This window comes from Passer domesticus, chromosome 17 (genome assembly GCF_036417665.1).
Source record: "Passer domesticus isolate bPasDom1 chromosome 17, bPasDom1.hap1, whole genome shotgun sequence".
Taxonomy (NCBI): Eukaryota; Metazoa; Chordata; class Aves; order Passeriformes; family Passeridae; genus Passer; species Passer domesticus.
The window spans coordinates 13,651,364-13,673,218 of NC_087490.1; the positions used below are offsets into that span (position 1 = coordinate 13,651,364).

The following is a 21,855-nucleotide window of genomic DNA, read 5'->3' on the forward strand; positions in this document are numbered from 1 at the left end:
TGCTGGGGTGCTTTAGTGGGGTGGAGGACACTGTAAGCAGTGTGAAATTCACTCCACGGCTCGTGGTTAAAAACCTCTGCACTTCCTGCCCAAAGCAGGGCACCCTGTGAGGGCTCTCTGTGCTGGGAAGGTTTCTGCCCCAGGGCACTCAAGACCTTTATTCCTGTTTATGTTCCAGTAGTGACGAATGAGTTTGAGGCCCAGCTGGGCTTGATACAAACATTTCTGGAAAAAAGCTTTCATAAAGGTTTGTGTCTAAATAAGAAACAGAAAACCTGACTAAGGGTGAAGTAACTTGTCCAAGGTTGTGCAGCACTTTGGGAGTACAGCAAGGAGAGGGATTCTTGTCTCCTTTCACACACTAAACTGTATTGTTCCTGCTTAAGAGTTTGATTCTTGTTTTCTGTGCCTAAGTATGTATTTTGGACATCTGTTAAGAGGCCAGTTTCTAGGGAAAAGGACTAGCTGAATCTCAGTAAACTGATTGCAATGCTTGTTTATTTCCAGACCCAGTATTATTTCCAAGTTTCGAGATCTGTGTTGGTCATACTTGGATTAAAGCATAACGTGTGGCAAAATCCACTCTAAATATCTGCCCATCTGACATTGTGCTGTTGGCATGCTTAGGCTAAGGGGAACGATCTGCTCCATTTCAGTCTGAGGGCAAAATTGGATGTTAGAGTGTTTAGAAAGGAAAAAGGAGCAAAAGGAGGAGGTGTTGCTGCAGCAGGGATGAAAACTGCTCAAGGAACTGGAGGCAAACAAAAGATTGGAAGAGAGCTTGGAGCCAGCTGACTGTCACAGGGTTAAGCACCCCACCTACATACAGCATCCTTCAAACTGCCAATTTACAATAATTTGATTATCTTTTCACTGGAGAGCAGGGTCTCATTAAGCAGCTGAAGTGGAATTTTGCAATGTGGTGTTAGATGACTGTGACATAAGTGGAGAAGAATCTGGCAAGTTCTTTGCTGCTCCATGTCCTGGCAATGGCAGTCCCTTCCCGGGAGGGCAGTGAGCCCTGCTCCCTCCTGGGTGACACTGCCCAGCTTGTGACACACGGGGCTTCTCCTTACAGAGCCTCTGGCACCAGGCAGAGCATCCTTGGAGGTGCTTTTGGGATCTCTATACTTCTTGTCATCTCCCTCTTCATTCCCCTTTCATGGAGCAGTGCAGCAGGCAGGGTGCATTGGAATGGGAACCTGTTATCACCAGGAATGTTTGTTTTTTAAAGATAATAGAATTTAAGGCAAGGCTTGAGATGTCCAGATCAATATTTTTGTTTTCTGTTTCCTATTTTGGGATGAGAACAGAAACACGAGGTCAGCAGACTTCCAGGAAAGCCTGTTCTTGTCAGATTTCCAGCTGGTTTTTGAAAAGCCAAGAGAGATAAGTTCAAATGATGTTGAAACCACAGTCAGGTCCCTGTCAAGACAGGCACTGCCCATCTGTGTATGGAGCTCTCGTTCCTGTGCTCAGAAGTTATATTTGTATAAATCAGAATTGGATCTGATGTCTTTTCTCATTCCCTTATTTCCCAGAAAGGCAAATACCAACAAAATAAACCCAGGAACAGTGTGGGCACAGGTGCCACGTGCTTTCTGTGAGGAGTGGGTGTGACCTCCCTGGCACCCCAGCACCCTCCAGGATCAATCCCTTTGCTGATGTTCTGGCACTGGCCATCAGCTCGTGTGCAGACCAACCTCTGCTGCCTCCAGGGGAGGCTCCACTCAGGAACTGTCCCACGCTGCTGGGAGGAGAGCTCCAAAGGCCCCAGGGTCACCCCAGCAAAACCAAGAGTCAGTTTTAGTGCTGGCTGGTGAGAGGGAGGTGCCCTGGAGCCCCTGGAGCTGTGCTGAGTGTCTCTGTGCTGCCCCAGAGCCGTGCTGAGTGTCTCTGTGCTGCCCCAGAGCCCCCAGAGCCATGCTGAGTGTCTCTGTGCTGCCCCAGAGCCATGCTGAGTGTCTCTGTGCTGCCCCAGAGCCCCCAGAGCCGTGCTGAGTGTCTCTGTGCTGCCCCAGAGCCCCCAGAGCCGTGCTGAGTGTCTCTGTGCTGCCCCAGAACCATGCTGAGTGTCTCTGTGCTGCCCCAGAGCCATGCTGAGTGTCTCTGTGCTGCCCCAGAGCCATGCTGAGTGTCTCTGTGCTGCCCCAGAGCCGTGCTGAGTGTCTCTGTGCTGCCCCAGAGCCGTGCTGAGTGTCTCTGTGCTGCCCCAGAGCCATGCTGAGTGTCTCTGTGCTGCCCCAGAACCATGCTGAGTGTCTCTGTGCTGCCCCAGAGCCGTGCTGAGTGTCTCTGTGATGCCCCAGAGCCATGCTGAGTGTCTCTGTGCTGCCCCAGAGCCGTGCTGAGTGTCTCTGTGCTGCCCCAGAGCCCCCAGAGCCGTGCTGAGTGTCTCTGTGCTGCCCCAGAGCCCCCAGAGCCATGCTGAGTGTCTCTGTGCTGCCCCAGAGCCGTGCTGAGTGTCTCTGTGCTGCCCCAGAGCCGTGCTGAGTGTCTCAGTGCTGCCCCAGAGCCATGCTGAGTGTCTCTGTGCTGCCCCAGAGCCCCCAGAGCCGTGCTGAGTGTCTCAGTGCTGCCCCAGAGCCCCCAGAGCCATGCTGAGTGTCTCTGTGCCCGCAGGTCTGTCAGCACCATCCGCAACCAGCGCTACCACATCCACGCCAACCTGTCGTGCGCCGTGCTGCTGGCCCAGGCCCTGCTGCTGGCCAGCTTCCAGTTCAGCCCCGCAACCGTGAGTCACTGGGGTCCCTGGGGACAGCTTCTGCCACGGGGGCTCTGGCTGGAACTCGCCTTAGCCCATCCTGCTGCAGGGGAACTCCTGAGGCATGGTACCAGGCTCTAAACCACTAAAACTGGCTCTAAACCAGCCATGTTAGCGTAAGACAAATGAGCCAAGTTAACAGCATCACATAACCATTTTCTTTCCACTGTTAATTTTAAAAATGCAATTTAAAGTAATGTAAGGTCTTTGATGGGAAGTTCCACCTGAAGAGCAGAAACAAAACCTGATTTTGCAATTAATTTCCAGGGTGCTCGGTGTTTGTGCTGGTAAAAACTCCGTACTTTCGTGACCAGCTGCTGCTCCACATTATTTTTCAGAAGGAGCCAATGGTTTCTATTATTGGGGGGGTGGTGGTGGTATTTTTTCTCAGCAGAAGTAAATATGAGGTTTGCACATTGTTCATTTTGCCAATACAACAGCTACCTAAATTTATAGTCAGCTCAAATGGGATCCTTTGAATTTCTGTTAAGTTTATAAATAACTGTAATGCATGGTTTGCACAGGCAGTCATTACCTGAGGACTTAAAAGCACTTTGGAAAACTAAGTTCATATTCTTTTGCTGTTTAACATTCGGGTGGGTCCTGAATGAGTCATGCAATGCCAGGGAGAAAATGAGAGGGGATGGTTTAGAAGGAAAATGAAATGGAGACATTGGAGAGCAGCAGAAGATGAGGCTGAAGACAGTAGAAACCAGGCATGAAAATAATCCTCTTTAAGTAGAGAGCTAAAACCCTGCTGAAAGGACACAGGCTTGAGGGCGATAGAAGGCTCACTCAGCATGACAGCGTGTTTTCTTCTTCATCCATCCCAAATTTGCAGGCAGTTCAGCTGAGTCACCTGAGATGGTGTGTGACAGCCTCCTCGCAGCCCAGCAGGGCCAGCGTGGCCCCAGAGTGCTCCGAGGGGTGAAACTCCAGCTGTGCGTGCTGGTGTGGGAGCAGGCAGAGCCCCCTCCCCAGGGACCTGCCCCAGTGCCACCCACACCCACAGCGGCCTTGCTCACACCCAGGTCCTGCTGGCTCAGTCAGGAACGCCCAGCAGGCTCAGGCTGCAGCTTAGGAGGTGCAGATTCCCTCTGAGACCCAGCCCAAACCTGCTTTGGTGGAATAGGACAGTAGCACGAGGAAGTGAGACCTGTTTTACACCCCAGGCTTTGGGAAATGGAATGCTTCACAGAATCCATGGATTTTTTTATCCCTACCTCCTCTGTAAGAGCTGTAATTGGGTGGGATAACTCTGTAAAGATCTGAAAGTTGACAGACGTGATGTAAATATTGTCTGCTGGGCTTTTATTTTTATGCTTTGTCCTCTTGGAATCCGGGGGGTTGTGATTCATCCTTTTATTGGTCTCCTGTCATTACCCACTCCTGACTAGCTTTGACAGCAGCCTAAACACCTTTAATTGCAGCTTTAATTGAGCTGCTGGGCGGTGGTTTACAGAAGGAGGGAGGCAGTGTTTGCACTAGCAGGTGTCAGTCTGTAATTTTGCTCTGCCAGGGCTGCTGTGTCCTGCTGAGCCCTTTTGGGTGCCCCTGCAGGGCCCTCTGTGCCCCTGCTCGAGGCTGGCATCACCTCCCTGCCCTGAGCCTCCCCATCCTTTCCCCACCTCTGGCTCTGGGGATGTTTCAGTTTTGATATTTCAGTTTTGATTGCAGATATGGCATACAGCATTCCCTGCTATTTTCAGATGCGTTATTTAATGATTTACAATTCATTCTACAGCAATTTTTCTTTTGTAGAATAGCAGTGGATTTTTATTTTCTTTTGTAGAATAATAGTGGTTTTTAACCACAATACTCTATCTTCACAAACAGGACTTTAATCTTTCCAGTACACCTAATTTATTCATTTATTTATGAAAAGCTGCTCATTGACACCTATCATCAATAGTGCTAAAATGGTAGTCTTAACTGATCATGGCACATTCCAGGAAGGCATTCTTCCCAAAATCAGGATGCCTTTTTATGTCTTTATATTACTGAGACTCAGGAAAATGAAAATGGAAGTAGAAGGTGTTAGCCAGCACTGGGTTTTTTCCAGCACACCAGGAAAATCCAATGTCTCTGCTGTCTGCAGTTCTGGATCAGAGTATTTATCTCTTTCTCACTCAATACTCCTGCCTGGAATTGCTGGAAACATCCAAATGGAGAGGTGAAACAAGCTGCTTTTGTTTGTGATATAGCTGTAAAATTACCTATCTGTTTTGAGACTGTCCTCAGGAAAGAAAATGACAAATATTTTCTGTGAGGCCTTTCTGAAAGCCTGCTTTGCTTTCTCATCAGCAGTGGTAGGACAGACCTTGCTGCTGGCTGGGCTGCTGCTTCTGCTTCCACAGACCCTCCAGGTGTCAACTCTAAGAGTAGCAGGAGCAATATCTGCCTTTTTACAGTGTCCTGCTAAAATTAGGGTGTTTCACAAAGTGCAGCAAGAGAGGCAGGCTTGGGCTTAGTGTGTAAGGGCTCAGATTCTCAGTGCCTTTACAGAAGGCAATTTTGCCATAGAAGAGTAGCTGCTAACCAATAATTAAGGCAAAAAACCCAACCAGAATGAGCAGCAGCTTTGCTATGGATTTTATGTACAAATCTGCAACTAGGTATTACACAAAATTCTATACAGACCAGCCTCCTGCTACTTCACTGTGTGCTGTTTTTCTGCTGCTTTGTGATTCATATTGTTTGGCTACTCAAAAGTTGGAAAATATCCATTTGACAGAACTAGCCTGTGCTTCAGCTTTATGTTGCATTTAGATTTTTGTAGACTAATCTTCTGGTAGAAATCAAAAGGCATTAAAATGGATTTTATAGCCTTATGATAAAATTAACTGCAAAGGCTCTTACAGCTTTTGTCAATAAGCTAATCTGGTTTAATAATATGTCACTGAACTTAGTGAAATACTAAACCACATACAGACCTCACTTACACAAATTAACCCCAAATTTATTGCTTTTGAACACAGGTAGTGCCACTGGATTTGCATTAGTATGTCCTTGCACCAGTCCCAGTGAGTCTGTACAGGAAAGGCTCCATTTTCATTATACTACCAAGTCCCAACCTTTTAATTTCCATTGGAGTAACAAACTCCCAAATCATCAGCATCAAGAATAAAACGCCAGCCCAGCACAGCTCAGCTCACGCAGCAAAGGGACCTAACCATTAACATCTGAGGCAGCAAACTGGTTCCCACTGGTGGAGCTCCCCCACACAGCCCTGCCTGCCTGGAGCCCTCCTGGGGCTCCTCCAGCTGAGCGAGAGAAAAGCCTTCATCCCCAGGGGCTGGGGGCAAGCTGTGAGAGCTCCAGGAGAGAGGCTGAGGAAGGGAAAAGGAGGGAGTGAGGGAAGGGAGAGCAGAGAGTGAGGAAAGGAAAGGGAGAGCAGAGAGTGAGGAAAGGAAAGGGAAAGCAGAGAGTGAGGAAAGGGAAAGCAGAGAGTGAGGAAAGGAAAGGGAAAAGCAGAGAGTGAGGAAAGGGAAAAGCAGAGAGTGAGGAAAGGGAAAGCAGAGAGTGAGGAAAGGAAAGGGAAAAGCAGAGAGTGAGGAAAGGAAAGGGAAAAGCAGAGAGTGAGGAAAGGGAAAGCAGAGAGTGAGGAAAGGCCAGTGGGGAGCACCTGAGGCTGGGGAAGAAGAAAGGATTCCATTCTGCTGTTTTTAAGGCTGGTCAGACAGAGGTTTAGAGGAAAATGAAAGGTGGCTGAGAGGAGCACCTCAAGGAAAAGCAGGGTACAGGACAATGTTGTACCCCACTTCCCTGACTCCTGTATTTACTACAGGCTCAGCAACCAGATGCAGACACCGAGTTTTGATTCCCTACATATTTTGTAGACTTTAATGGGAGTATTGCTCCTACTGTTATAAATAAATAACACATTTGGATTTCCACACCACATTTGGCAATGTTATTAGGGTTTTGTTTTGTTTTTTTTTAAAGGTAAGAGGATTTATTACTCTGAAGCTATCTGAAAATGCAGTAGAAAAATGAAATTGTCTATTGCTTTCTAAGACAGTTTTACTCCAGTGACTTAGCATTTAGCCTGTAAATGTCTATAGAACTTAAAAAAAAATGAAAACTGATGTGACCGTATCACAAAGAACTAATGTATTCATTTTTGCTCTTAATTTAGCTGCCTTGCAAGATATTGGCCATTCTCCTTCATTTTTTCTTCCTGAGTGCATTTGCATGGATGCTGGTGGAAGGATTTCATCTTTACAGCATGGTGATCAAAGTATTTGGGTCAGAAGAAAGCAAGCACTTATATTATTATGGAATTGGATGGGGTAAGCATTTAGTAGCTGCTTACTTTAAGTCTCCTCACTGTAGGACAAGATTATATTGAGAAGCATATTTGGAATTGTCATCTTACCATCACAGTTTGCCTTACTGAGAGTAGGTCTGTTGGATGGGAAAATGCATAATTTTTCTGAGTGCCATCAGGCTTCAGAAGGTGTAGTCCTTGAGCCTGCCTGCCCTGCAGGGAATGGCACAGCCTCTCCAGGCCAGGTCAGACCCACGGCAGCCCGAGGGAGGGAACCTCAGCACACTGCTGTGCTCCTTTCTTGGTTCTGACTCGCACCAGGGGCTCATTCCCCCTGCATTCTGCAAAGCCATGCATGAAAAACAGGCGCAGCAGTGTCACAGGGCTTCAGGGGCTGCCCTTTGCTGCAGCAAAGCTTTGCTGTCCCACCATTTGCAGGATGCTGTGACAGAGTTTGTGGTGCTGGATGTTTTCCCACTTCAGCCAGTTTCCTTTCCTTCAGAAACTGTCACAGAGTGAAGACTTTGTTCTGAGCTCTCAAATGACATAAATTCCATTATTTGCTGTTATTTGTTGCCCAGATCTGATATAACACAGCAGAAGAAAATCATAGAAAATGAACTTTCCAATATAAATGGGAGAATATACTCATCCCCATCAAGCAAAGTAGATATTTTCATCATTGGAAGGAAATACACTTTCATTTGTGTCTAATGCTTCATCTTTCTCAATAAATGACACGCATAGCCTTTTAGAATTGATGTCCTAAAATTGTTTTGAATTTTTTGCCACAGAGTTTCTACAACCTGTTTTCTTGTATTCTTCTGGGCTTTTTCTTGTATAGAAGACACAGAAGCTTTCAAAGTACAATGCTTCGTAACTACTGAGGATACAACATATTTATAAATATCTATTCATATATTATACAATATATATTCATATATATATAAATTATATAAAATATATAAATATTTATAAATGTGCTTCTAGCTGCAGTTATTAAAGAATGAAAGTACTTCTTCCAAGAATGATATTTCTGCCAGTGCTGGAAAACTTTACACAATTTGTGAGGATGATAGTGGTAAAATTAAGCAGAAATTGCCTGTCAGAGAATTTTGTAAAACCCTCATGCAGAAAACCTAAAGAATTAAAAAGAAAATTGAAACTTTAAGCTATCATGTCTAATACTCTGTCTGGGACCTGTTTATTAAATTCTGTAAGATGATCAAAGCTCAAACCTTCACATTTTATTAAATCATACAGGAATTAGCAGGCAATCATTTAATGTTTGAAGGGATGGGTTTGCTGCATTCAGAACTTCTGGCAATGAACCCCTTGCCTCCTCTCCAGCTCCTGGCCTGGAATGAAGTGGCACAACAGGACCTGGCAGTGCTGGGGCCAGAGCAGCTCTGACACCAGGAGCAGATCAGCATCTGTGTGATCTGTGTGATTCCATTCCTGTGTCACCAGGAGCAGATCAGCATCTGTGTGATTTGTGTGATTCCTGTGGATCAGAACCAGATCTGCCCCTGTGTGATTTGTGTGATTCCATTCCTGTGTCACCAGGAGCAGATCAGCATCTGTGTGATTTGTGTGATTCCTGTGGATCAGAACCAGATCTGCCCCTGTGTGATTTGTGTGATTCCATTCCTGTGTCACCAGGAGCAGATCTGCCCCTGTGTGATTCCTGTGGATCAGAACCAGAACTGCCTCTGTGTAATTCCCGTGTTATCCCATGAACATTTCTCCACCTCCTAGGGCACAGCCCACTTCACCAGTCAAAACCATCTGGAAACAGAGTTTCCTCTAAACACAGAAATCTTGCAGACCCATGGCATATTTTTGTTACAATCAGCCTTGACTGGGCACCTGAGGCAGTCTGAGTTTGCTGGGTGTGATGCTCTGGATACCCAAGTGTCACCACTCCTGTCCTCTCACCTGCTGTTCATGCACCCCTGTGAGAAACTCTGCTCTCCTGTCTAAGTCATTCTGAATTCTTGAGAAAAATGCACTTACCTGGGGGAAGGTGGTTAAAATAAGGCTGATAGTGCTTCACATGTATCACTGCTTGGATAGCAAGAGGCAGAAAGTCCATAAACCAAAACCAGGCTTACACAGGACTGTGATTCCCAAGGAAATTAGCACTGATCCAGTTTAACAGTTAAACTAGTCCTTTATTAAAAAGTCATTTTGTCTGACATCAGTTAATTAATGTTGGATTAAACAGCTGCAGGAGGATGTCAAGTTAGACTTAATTTGAAAATGGCTCTGAGCTGTTCTGTTCATACAAAATTTAGCAGAACTTGCAGGGCTTACTGGAAGATGTACTTTTATTCCTAATAATGCCTCTGCCTTTTTCTGCCTTGCTGCAGGCTGCCCACTGGTGATCTGTGTCATCTCTGCAACCTCCTCCCTGGACAGCTATGGAGAAAGTGGCAAGTGAGTACAAAAACCCCTCCCTGCAGGTGCCAGAGGGATGAGGATCTGATGGGGAGGAAATGTGTAAATGTGTTAACTGGGCTGTGGTGCTGCAAGAGCCTCCTGAGGAGCAGGGCAGAGAGGCTGCAGAAGGATGACTTGTGTAGAGATGTTGTTAAACATAGAAGCCTCAAGTCTGGTTTTCACAGAGATGATGCACAAAAAGCTCCTGAGGTGTTTTTCCTACTTTTCACTGAAGAGCTCCTCAGTGAGCTCCCTGCTCAGGGGGGAAAAACTTTCACCAAGATGAGAGTAATCATTTATTAAAGATATTCAACCTTCCAAAGAAAACTGCAGTTACACACCTGAAATCTGGAATGGATAATGTCCAAAACTTTGAAAATTAATTTCCTTTCTAGTTTAGGAAAAGAATAGCAAAATTATCTGAAAGAACACCATAGGATTTAATCCCAAAATAATTTCATAGGTGGTAAACTAGTTAATCTCTTCAGGGCTGTAAGAAGGGCCGGATTGTGTTTGCCAGCCTCTTCCCCAGCACCAGCTAGGGGAGGCAGGGAGGGCTTCAATTTGTCTCTGGCTGCAATGAGACAAATTCACTGCAATGAGACATTTCAGAGTGCTCCAGCCCTGAAACAGCCTGTGGCCCAGGACACCAGAACAGCAAATTGCAAATAAAACATTTCCTGTCTCCCATCTTTGCACTCCTGTGAGGGTGGGCTGGGGCAGAGAGGTGACACTGAGCATGTGACAAATCCAGGTGAGATCCCACCCTGGATCCCAGTGTGAGGGAAAGTAGCCTTTTCCTGGTGTGCTACCCCGTCTCTGCTTTCAAGATTCATCACTCTTGCACTCTCTTTTAGTTGTTTATAAGTTGGGATTTTTTAACTAACAGCATTACTAATTAAATGACTGTGTTTCCTCTGAAATACCTCTGGTCTCCCCTGCAGCTGCTGGCTTTCCCTGGAGGATGGAGCAATCTGGGCTTTCGTGGCACCGGCGATGTTTGTAATCCTGGTAGGTACCAGCAGAGCAGCTGCTGCTCCCTGTACCAGCAGGGCTGCCTCTCACCTTGTGCCAGCAGGGCTGGCTCTCACCTTCTGCCAGCCCCTGCAACTGCACTCCTGAGTCCTCCAGAAACCCTTGGCTCCTGCTCCCAGATGTTCTGTTGTGCATGGGTGTGTGTTAGTGTATGCATATTAGTTCTCACACTGTTAATTTCATTATTCAAAGACAAGGATAGGGCCTAAAATAGTGGGACAGCCCAGCTGGGGTCATTAATAACTGTGTGAGGCCAAGTGCTCTTGGGAGCTTTAGCAGCTCTCAGAAACAGCTCCTGGAGAGCACCCCAGGTGAGTTTGCAGGGCTCAGGCAGGGCTGTCCAGGTGAGTTTGCAGGGCTCAGGTGAGGCTCTCAGTGAGTTTGCAGGGCTCAGGTGAGGCTCTCAGTGAGTTTGCTGGTCCAGCTCTATGAGCTGCCCTTCCCAGGGCAGCAGGGCCAGGCTGCAGCACTGGCACACCAGCACTGCACAGCATGAGGAGTGATGCTCACACATTAAATTCTGTTCAGCACTGTGATGACTCCAGGAGTCAGGAGTGTTTGAGAGACCTGTGCCAGATCAGCTCCTCTTCTGCCCTGTTTCTGATGCCTCCATTGACCAGGTGATCTGCAGTGCTTTCTGCAGGCTGCAGTGCCAGATTGGGAGCCTGGAGACTCACTGATCAGTGAAACCAGGTTAATGTCTAAAGCTCTATGGAGATCTTTAGAGGCATGGATATTAAAAAAAAAAAAAGCACAGAGAAACTTGCCCAGATTTCATCACAGAGCAAACCCCCACAGATCCTGCTCAGAAGCCAAAGGAAGGAATAAATCCATATATGCATAACTAGTGTTTACCATTGCATACCTCTGCACCCATCTGGCAAACAGAAGGTATACTCTGAGCTTCTGTATGTCAGTTTGCATTGAAAGGTATGGAGATACAGATGACTGGAGAACAATTAAAATAATCTAATTTTCATATGTCCCCTCCTCACACTAGCACATGCTTTCTGGCCACTTTCAGCACCAAAGGAGGAAGTGAGGTGCAGCCAGTGGCACCAAACCTTCCCAGGCTGGTGGTAACCAAAACACACCAGGTAGGGAAATGCTCACTCACCTGAGCCAGCACAGCCTCCAAGAGTTTGCATGAGCAGCTGCTTGGCAGAGAAAGTAAGAGTTTAACTGTCTGGCTCTGACTTATGATATATAACATTTGTGCAGCTCAAATTATGTTCTTGTAGGGATACAAATACTTTCAGAAAGAGAAAGAGTGAGCTCACAAGGTTGATCCATGTAGAGCAATTTGTTAAATAGTCTAAACCCAGCTCTGCCCAAAATAGCAGCAAGAGAGCTGACAAATTACCTCTCTGGGCATTGGAAATTCCAGCTGAAAAATGTGTTAGTGCCTATAGGGAAATAACAGGGCTAAACACTATCTGGTGTGTGTGCATGTGTGCCTGTGTTCTTTAAATAACAAATTAGCCACCAGCTGCATAAACTAGCATTTAAGTCTGAAAATACTTCTCAAAAAGCAGTTTTTGACTAGTTGGATCCACAGTGTCTCTGCCAAGAAAAAGGATTATGCTGTGAGGAAAAGGGGATTGCTCCTCTCAACTCCCAGTCCCCAGAGAGCAGGCAGGCTCAGTCCACTTTTATCCTGCCCAGCCTCACAGGCACTCCAGACACCATGGAGCCTGAAGCAGAAAGATGTGGAGGGACTGTGACTGGGGAAAACCACTCACACACTTTTCTAGGCAGTAATTCACAGAACCTCCCAGCCCTACACAGACTCCCATACCAAATATGCTCTGTCCTTGGGCTTTGAGTCAAGGATATGATGCAGGAAATAGTTCCTTCTATATGTAGGTCTTTTGGCTTCTACCTACATCTCAAGGCTTAAGATCACTCTCCCCCACACCCCAAACCACAACACACAAACCTCTCTATCATCCTCCTAAAGCAGCTTCACAAAAGCCCTTGCAATTAATTTACAAACCAAACTAAGCTCAGCCCAAGTGGCCCTGGGACGTTTCTTCAGCCGAGGGGGGAAAACCCAACTTGACAAAGCACCTGAATTTCTGACAGAAGACATGAAAACTTCTGGCAGAAGGCTTTGTTTGTCATCAGCCATCTGCTGCCTTGGTGTGCTTCCATGGATGTGGCAGAATTCAGGGAATTCTGAGGAAGGCATCTGTGTGCCTGGAGAGGCTGGGCTGCAGGCAGGGAGTGAGCACAAGCTGGGCTGCAGTGGCAAGGCCTCTCCTGCTGCCCCTGTACATTGATATTTTCCTGGTGGTGCAGTTCCAGTGAGGGTTTGCAAGGCTCTGAGCACAGCACAGAATTGGTTTTCTCAAATATGCTCGTTACCACCTCAAAGAATTTACAGAGGTTATTTACAAAATACGATTTGGTAGCAATAGGGAAAATGATCCCAAGACCATTGAATTTCACCTCTTATCTCTGTAGAGCTGATTGAGCAACAGGTACACTTGAGGAGCTGGCAGTTCCACAGGATAGCCTTTGGATAAAAATGAACTATTTCAGATATGCTCTCATGCTACAGCAGGTGACGATCTGCCTTTAGAAACCTAAAATTAAAAAAGGGGTCAGAAGATTTGGGAAAACCCAAGGAAATCATTATAATAAAATTTAAACATCTTTAATTCACCCTCTCATCCTCAGCATTAGAATATTTATGTCAAAGTAGAGGATGATTATTGAGTTTTAACTGAGGAACACCACTTTTTTGGAAGTCTTCTCTTTCTTTTTGTTCTGTAGTTCGGGATAGTTTTGTTCTACCCTTCTTCTTGATGCTTTGTAGCTGATGTGCAGCTTTGGACAGAAAGGGGGAAATATGTCTTTCACCTTCACATTGTCTACCTTTTTTTTTTCTTTAAACCCAAGGTCTTTGCACAGCAAGACAGTCTTTGCCACATTTCCTTTGAGAGATAAAGATTTCCTTCTTTCTTCACCTGTGACTCCAGCACAAACTTTCTTTTGTTGAACACTTTCAATGTTAGTCTTTTTAAGATTTCTACTTTTCTGTTGGGAATTCTTTTCATTTTATTGATGTTTCTGCTGGACCTGACATCAAGAGGAGTGGAGCCTTTGAAGAGCAGGGCTCAGATTTACCATGTTTTCCCCACTGCTCCTGTCAGAGTATCAATCAGGGGATGGATTTACAGCCGGGTATAGATTGACAATCAGGGTATTGATTTACAGCCAGGGTATTGATTTACAGCTAGGATATCAATCAGGGGATGGATTTACAGCCAGGGTATTGATTTACAGTCGGGGTATCAATCAGGGTATTGATTTACAGCCAGGATATTGATCAAAGTATCGATTTCCAGTCAGGGTATCGATTTATAATCGGGGTATTGATTTCCAGTCAGGGTATTGATTTGTGTGTGGGGATCCTGAGCACCTTGGCTGTGGGGCACTGCACCCATCCAGCCTTTTCCTGACAGGCAAGGGAGCTGCTGAAGGAAGGGGGAAAGCTGTGGGGGTGGGAATCATTGACACGGGACAAACCACACCAGGCCAGCCTTGGCAGCCTCTCTTGGCAAATGAAGAGCCCAGACAGTTCCTGTTTCCTGCTGTGTTTGCACAGTACCCCCCAGGGCTGCCTGCTCCCCAGACCCAGTCACAGCTCTCCTGACCAAGGCTTCTTCCTCCTCCTCCTCCAGGTGAACATTGGCATCCTCATTGCTGTCACAAGAGTCATCTCCAGAATCAGTGCAGACAACTACAAGGTCCATGGAGATGCTAATGCCTTCAAGTAAGTTTTTCTCATTGAAATGATGACAACAATCTCCCACCAGCAATGTTACACCAGGGACTCTCCCAGAACACTGACCTCACTCCCCAGTAAAAGCAAATACAGTTAAAGGTGTCCTCCACTGGAATGCAGCCAGTTAACCTGTATTTTATCAAAGCTGCTGGGGGTGAAACCTGTGCTGCAGCAGGAGCTGAAGTGTCTCCCTGCCTGTTGCAGACTCCAGCATTTGCTGATTCATTATTTTCCCTTTGTTAATGGAGACTTTCCTCTTCCTGCTACAGTCAAAAGCTGAATTTCACAGAGCATCATTAATCTGTACTGGGTTATTGCAACTCTTCAGAGGACAGACCTTGCTTCTAGCCCCAGTTCAGTATAATATTTAGGCATATGCTTATCTTTAAGACTCTCTTGACATTACAAAGCACACAGACTTACACTGGATTTAAATGTGTGCCTAAATTCAAGCAGATCTTTATATCATAGTGCCTTAAGCCTCGTGGGGTGGTGGCCTCTGAGAGTGAGTCATCTTTGAAATAGCACTAGCAAGTCTGGAGGGGAAATGTAAGGCACACACAAAGCTACCTCTGAATGTACAAGGACAAATTCTGATCTCTGAAATATATATAGAGATTACAGGTGTGTAGCTAAGAACATAATGTATCTAAATTAAGGGCTAAATTAAGATGTTGAATATTCCATTTTGTATCTCCTAAAGAAGCTTTAGTCCAAATAGAGAAATGACACTGTACATAAATAAAAGAATATGGAACTTAGATAGAAGAAAAATGTGATGATGGTTTGTGTTTAATGTTTCTGAGGCACAGGTTATTGTATGATAAGGATTTGGTGCCACTGTTCTGAAATGGTATCATAAAAAATAATTTTTATGCTTGGATTACTTATGTAATTTTGAAATTGTCATTAAGTTTTAAATACTGGTGACAGTTACCTAATTGAAGTTAGTTTACTTATTATACACTTACCCAACAGGAAAAGAAAAAACAGTAAATAAGTCTACACAAAAATCAATAAGATAATTACACTGTAGTGAAATGAGAAACCTGGGAATTAAAATGACTGTTTCAGGTTTGGCTGAGTTCCTGTGACCTTCAGAAATACAAAGGAAATATAGAAACTTAGGAAGCAAAGAACTGTATATTGTCAATGCCAATTTTTATGCACTGTTAGAAATATGAAGACAAAGACACATCTCCACAAGTACGAGAGGAGCTACAGAGATTGCTCCATGTACTGGGATATTTTACTGTATTGCAAGGAGTGGCTTCAACACACACTGCACCCTGCACACTAACACACATTATTTTTTTTTTAACTGTGTATGTGCACACAAGTAAAGTGATTTATGAATGATTGGTCAAAGAACAGGATGTAATGCCTTTAATGAGGAGCACATGTTCTTAGCCCAAACATTATCAGCTGTAGATTTGGAATGGGGTAACTCTGTACTGAAAATGAGACTTCTCCAGGTACCCTGGCTGAGAGATGCTCTTTGTGCCAAGTCATTTTCACATGACAGTTTCAGGATTTGACCTAACAAAAGTTACAGGGGGAAAAGTGGAGAAAAAGTACTATCAGAGGGCTGATACATCTGAAAACTTGAACCAATAAGTTATTAAGTGGAAATATGCTTTGATGGAACAGCTTTCCTCACACAGATAAATTAAGTCAACAAAATAAGAAAGGCAAACAGAACACAGAGAATAGTTCTTCTGTACATATCATTACAGAAGTGGGTCCTCAAAGGAAGTTTGAAATGAGAAGTGCATAAATACATGTTCAATTCAAATCTTGGGAAGTGTTTATACCCTGATTTAACATAGCAGTGAGGCATGATGAATTAGAGTTTTATGTACAGAGGATGTCATGGAGAAAGCAACTGGTCTATTGGAAAAAAAAGATAATTCTAAAGCCTTTGTAGCACCAAGTTGATATGCTAGTATGAAATCCTTGTGTGTATTTTCCAAGAAATAAGAGAAGAAAGCAGAGCAGGGCTGTGATCTGACAGGTGCAGGGAGGTGTTTCTCACGGTGTGAAATCCCCGTGGCTCCCAGCATTACAGCTCCTGGGAGCTGATTACAGGCTGTTAACCCGGGAGGGTGCATGTGCACAGCAAAACACATCAGTGACAAACACAGAGAACAGAAAAGCAGAAAGGTTTATAGCTTCTGTGAGGAAGGACTGCAGGGGAGATTTTGGATCAACAAGTTGAGCTGGCTGAGGGAGGAACCCCCGAAGGCTGCAGAATGCTCTGAGCACTGTGATCCCCAAACAAAGGGGCTGCCAGGCATCCCCGGGTGCTGCACCTCGTGGGCATCGCTGTGGGCAGGACTGGGCAGTGCAGAGCAGCTCGGCAAGCCTTCTCACAGAGCCAGGGCTGCATGGAGCTGGCATGGTGGGATTTGGTGAGGCAGGAAAGCTTGGGCACCCCGTCGCAGCAGCCACGGGGGACATGAGGAGAAGAGGCTCCTTCAGAGCTGGGCTTGTGCTTTCAGACAGCCCAAGGCAGAAAATGGGAGCTGCAGGGCAAGGAGCTGTGGAGGAAAACCTGCCCAGTGCACTGAACCTGAGGCAGAAAAGAAGAGGGACTTCAGTGCTGTGTTTTCCAGCTGGGGTGAGATGTACACAGGCAGCATGCTCAGACAGTGAGTGCAGGGACAGCAGGGACAGCAGGTTGGACAGCAGGTCAGACAGTTTCCCAGCATTGTCACCTACAGTGACAATGAGCTGAAGGACCTGGACTTGTGGCTGTGGCACTGACCAAAGAGGCTGTGGCAGGAGCACGAGTTGATGCCAGTGCCACCTCTCTCCTGGTGGCTCAGGCCAGCACTCACTTCCATCTGTAAGCACCTGGCTGAGTGGCCTCACCCTTGTGGGTGTTTCCAAGTTCAAACCAAGCAGCTGCTGCAGCCCAGAAGTCCCAGAAATCCCTGCAGGTTTCACAGAACAGGCTCCTGCCCAGGCTCGCCTCTGGCCAGGCTCTGCTGCCACAGGAAAACTTCAATCACTCTGACAAGGACTAAACCCCACTGCTGCTGGCAGCAGGATGGGAGAGGACCTGCCCTGGCTCAGTCTCCCCTGAACTCCTGAGCTCAGTCAAGCTGACACCACGTCCACAGGACCCTGGTCCTTGCTCTTGGCTCCTGCTGCAGCTGATGTCCTCTCTTAAATGCTCATCTCCCTTGCCCTAAAAGCTCTGATTTCTCCCCAGTGGCAGAGGGAAGCCCAGGCTGTGCTCAGACACCATCTCTGCATGTCTCAAGCCAGGTGTGGTGACTCAGGCCACGCCTGAGCAGAGATCACCTGAGAAATCCTGAGAACAAAGACACATTTTGAGTCGTGACAGTATCAGTTAGAAAGGGTGTTTATTGCTAGAGAAGTGCTGCTGCTGGAGCATGTTTACTTTCTGAAAAATTAAGTTACTTGGCAATGCAAGTGGATATTTCCAACAGGGCTTGTTTCTCTTGGCAACAAACAGCGATAAACTGATGTAATTATTTCGAGTAATTGTTCCTGATTTTCCATATGGCAGCAGGTCCTCTCAAATGCTGACAAACGGGACTGCAGAATGTGCACCAGGGCGAGCCAGTGCTCTGCTTGGAAGGCAGCAGCTGGCAAACTTCAGGTTTAAAAGGCAAAACAGAAAAGAAAGTTGTGAACAAAATTCCTTTTAGTGTCCCAAAATTAATTTCTTATTCATCTGCCCCACTGGCATTTCCCCCAGCACAAAGTGCAGCTCCTGCTTATCGATCTCTTCAGGTTCTGATGCTGTTTGTCACAGAGGAGACATCAGAGAGCCTCCTGCTGAGCATCTTGTTCTGCTTTCACTGCCACTGTGGGCTCATGTGTGTGTTTAAAGTAAATAAAAATAGTGCCCCTAAAATGAATTTAAGAAGCAACATAAAAGACTAAGCTTTAATGATACATAAACTGCAAAATACCCAGTAATTTGAGGCAAAATGAATACAATTAAACAGTTTATGATCAGAGACACTAATTAAAGCATGATAGAGTCCTGTGACAATCTGAATAGTATTTGGTCACTGTAGTAATTTTCCTATGTGTGTGAAAATAGCTACTTTTTTAGTGTCTGAAACTTTAATTCTGCAAGACCAATTTACTGGAAAGAGCTGAGCAAAGAATTATTATCATCTCCTTTTATTATTTGAATTTACTTAAGATCATAATTTTGTATTGTTTTTGAAGCATATCGAACACATATAGAAGATGAACTTTTCCTTTAGTTGTCATTGATTATTCTTGAACCTTTTATCAGAGGATTAGCTATTGATTCTCAGCAAAATAATTTTGAACAATAATTCAGTTGTGGCTTAATGAGAATGTTTTGCATCCAGGGAACAGATTTTCTGCCAAAAAGCTAATTTGTTATAGTTTATAGAATGCTGAATCTAATACCTTGAAATATTCAAATGCATACATACAGCATTTGTTTGAATTATGCATTCTTTTTTTAGGGACATAACTAATCATATGTTTGAGTTTAAGCACACAAGTAGCCTCTCTAAGCTTAATGCAATTAAAGCAGATTAGTTTAATGGAATTGCTCATGTGCTTGAAAAGGCACATGATTACATTTCTGAGTTATGAACCATTTGAACTCTTTTTCTGACTTATTTCTGCTGCATCTAAAGACTTAACTCTATTCAGCACATTCATTTATGTATAAGGGCCTAAATAAGGGGTTTTTTTGCTTACTGCCCCACCAAAGGCTCATTGCTTTTTGCATGGCAAGTGTTTTCTCTGTTACAGTGAGAAGGGGTCCCCAGTGTGACAGGGTTAGAAAAGTGCACCTTTCACTCCCCCTGGGGACAGCTCTCGCCTGATTCCATTTAGCACAGGTAATAATTTCTCTGCCCGAGTTCCCTCGACTGCCAGGGTTAAAGCAGGACACAAAGGCTTCTCAAAGGTCTGGGTGGCACTGACAGATGCTAACTGCAGCAGAGGAAGGCAGGGCCAGCCTGTCTCCATTGCAGGAGGAGTGGTTTTGGTTTAGAAGCACACTCCACATTCAGCCAGCCCCCTGTGATTTCCCAGCCAGCTCACTTCTGCGTGCTGTTGTCCAGAAGAGACAGTTCCATTAACTTCTCCTGAATAAACTGCCAAGTCCAACTCTTATTAAATACATTCTCACTGCTTACTCTGAAATGGTCCAATGAGTTGGAAAAATCTCTGTCTTTTTTATAAACTGTACACTTTACTCAGTGAACTGAAAGAGATTGCTATCATAATCATCCATGGAGAAAGCAATTACAGGAAAATCAGAAATATTTCTTAGCTTTTTACCCTATTCTTTCTTTCATTTTATTATTTTCTTTATCCCTCAAACTCAGTGAAACAGTCCTCCATTGGAAAAATATGTTTTCTGTTTAGTTAAATTAATGATTGAAAATTGGAAAAAATGGCAGTAGCTGTAGTGAGTGGGGGCAGAGCAGGGCTTCAGAAAGGCTCAGCACAGTGAGCAAGTCATGTCAGCTGCTGGGCTAGCTCCATCTGCATTTTTAACACATCACAAACCCCTGCACAGGAAATCGAGTCTAGCTTTGATGCAGATCTGATCCCTACTTTGTTGTTTGAGGAATGTCCAAAGGCCTTTCCCTGTGGCAGGTGCCAGTCCAGGAGGGCTGTGCTGCAGCAGCTCAGGTGCTGCAGACATCTGCACGAGCAATTGGCCATTCCAAAGCACTTTGCAAAGCCATCTATTACACCCCTGCAGCAGCAGGCTGCTGTGCAAATTGCTCATGCATTTAACCACTGATCCATTGCGTGCCAGGCTCTGCCTGGGTGTTTTACTTTGTTTATAAACACTCCCCAGCCCTTCAGCCCAGCCTCCTCCTGCCTGGGATACAAATCCTGGCAGTCAGTGCTGGTAACTCCGGTGCTCTATCATCAGCTGTTATTCTGGGAGCTCCTGTGTATTTGCTGCACTTTGTTCTTGTGATTCCATTCCTGGCTGGTGCCATTTGGTGTCCACAGACTCCTCGTCCTGAGGGTTATTCTCAGCTGTTCATTTCCACAGAATGTGCTTGCCAGTCATGGAACTGCTTGAGCTCTCATGAGAGCTCTCCTGCAAAGCCATCCCATCCTCTCCTCCATAACTGAATCCCACCTCTTTGGGATGCCACTGGAGATTTTTTCTTTTTAAAAAATTCTTTTAAATCTCCTTCCACAAGGAAGCTGTGGAACAATTTGCAATCTGTAAACTCTTCTGAAAGCCTACAGGGGTTCAAAATCCATAGCACTAGAAAAAACCTTTCTGTGCCTTTCTGGGTGGCAGATGTTTGCAGCCCTCAGAGACAGGGAGCACCTGCTTTGGTGTGCTTTAATGAAAAAGAAAAGAGCTTTTTCCATGTGCTGAAGGAGAGCCATCCATTAGACAGAGCAGTGTGACAGGCCAAATCTGCTTTCAGCAGCTCCTTTTCTTCACAATTTCTCACTGTGTGTAAGGAATCATGTTCATTGAACGTGGATTCAAGCAGCATGAGTGATGCACCTCCTAGAAACTGTTGGAAGGAGGAGAGTTGACTGGCAACAAAGGAAATAATTAAAATGAAAGTATTAAGCAGTAACAACTAGTGAGCTGAAGTGCTACTGCCAATGACAATGTCTTCAACCTAATTAAATTTTTGGCTCATTGAATATGACAAATACAAATGCAGTTTGGGTGCCTCCTTATTAGACGCAGGGTTTTAGACTAAAAATAACATGGATTTGAATGTTGCCAATGAGGGTATTAATGAGGAAGTGCTAATCTTTCAGAGACCATAATGGCAGTAATGGGAGTGCTTTCTTCACTGCAGATGCTGAGAGTCACAGCTCTGCAGAAAGGCTCCAGGCCACGCTGTGATTGCTCAGGCACATTTTGGGAGGAGTATTAAAAGATTAAAAGGATGTAAAGCATAGCTGCAGAGAGGAGGCTGCTCTGCAAAAAGGAGACAAGCAGGGACAAATAGAAACAGGCTTAAACTGATGAAAAAAATCAAATATCTTTAAGCTTCCTGTAGTGGGAGGGGAGTTGCAAAGCAGTGGGTCTGATTACCTGGGAGCTGCTGCCTTTCAGGAGCAGCTCTCAGAAGTGGTGGTACCCCTGCCTGGCAGGGCTAATTCTGCTCCAGGAGTGACAGCCAGCCCTGCCTGAGCTGGGCCAGGTGGATTGTGAGCCCTTCCACCGCTTGATTTTTGCTTGGTTGTGTCTTTCAGAGCCAGAGCTGTCCTTTGTGGGAAGAGTTTTCTGTCTGTCACTGCTCCTTAGGCAGGATTTCTGCTCCAGGGCTGTTGATACTGGCTCCAAAGGAACAAGCAGCTCTGATACTTGTGCCAGTTTCTTTCTGTGTTAGGAAGGGCTGCAAGACTAAACAGATGGGTGCAAAATAGACAGGGGAAACTTCATTGTTAAGAGGTGCAGGTTTTTCTGAGTATAAAGATAAACCAATTTTTATTAGAGATGCTTAGTCGTGTTTACTTTCACAGGTGAATGTCAGGATAGAATAAGGTTTGTTAAAGCCTGGTTATTGAATCCCTGTGATG

The 21,855-nt window shown here is 45.3% G+C and overlaps 1 protein-coding gene across 4 annotated transcripts in view; it reads left to right on the forward strand.

Moving 5' to 3' along the window:
• Positions 1-21,855, forward strand: part of ADGRD1 (adhesion G protein-coupled receptor D1) — a 110,904-nt gene that overhangs the window by 71,350 nt on the left and 17,699 nt on the right. For all 4 annotated transcript variants that reach the window (XM_064392359.1, XM_064392358.1, XM_064392360.1 and 1 more), the window contains 5 exons: positions 2,623-2,734; positions 6,903-7,056; positions 9,407-9,473; positions 10,421-10,487; positions 14,201-14,292. In XM_064392359.1, the coding sequence (XP_064248429.1) occupies positions 2,623-2,734; positions 6,903-7,056; positions 9,407-9,473; positions 10,421-10,487; positions 14,201-14,292 (492 nt within the window). The remainder of the gene's footprint in view (positions 1-2,622; positions 2,735-6,902; positions 7,057-9,406; positions 9,474-10,420; positions 10,488-14,200; positions 14,293-21,855) is intronic.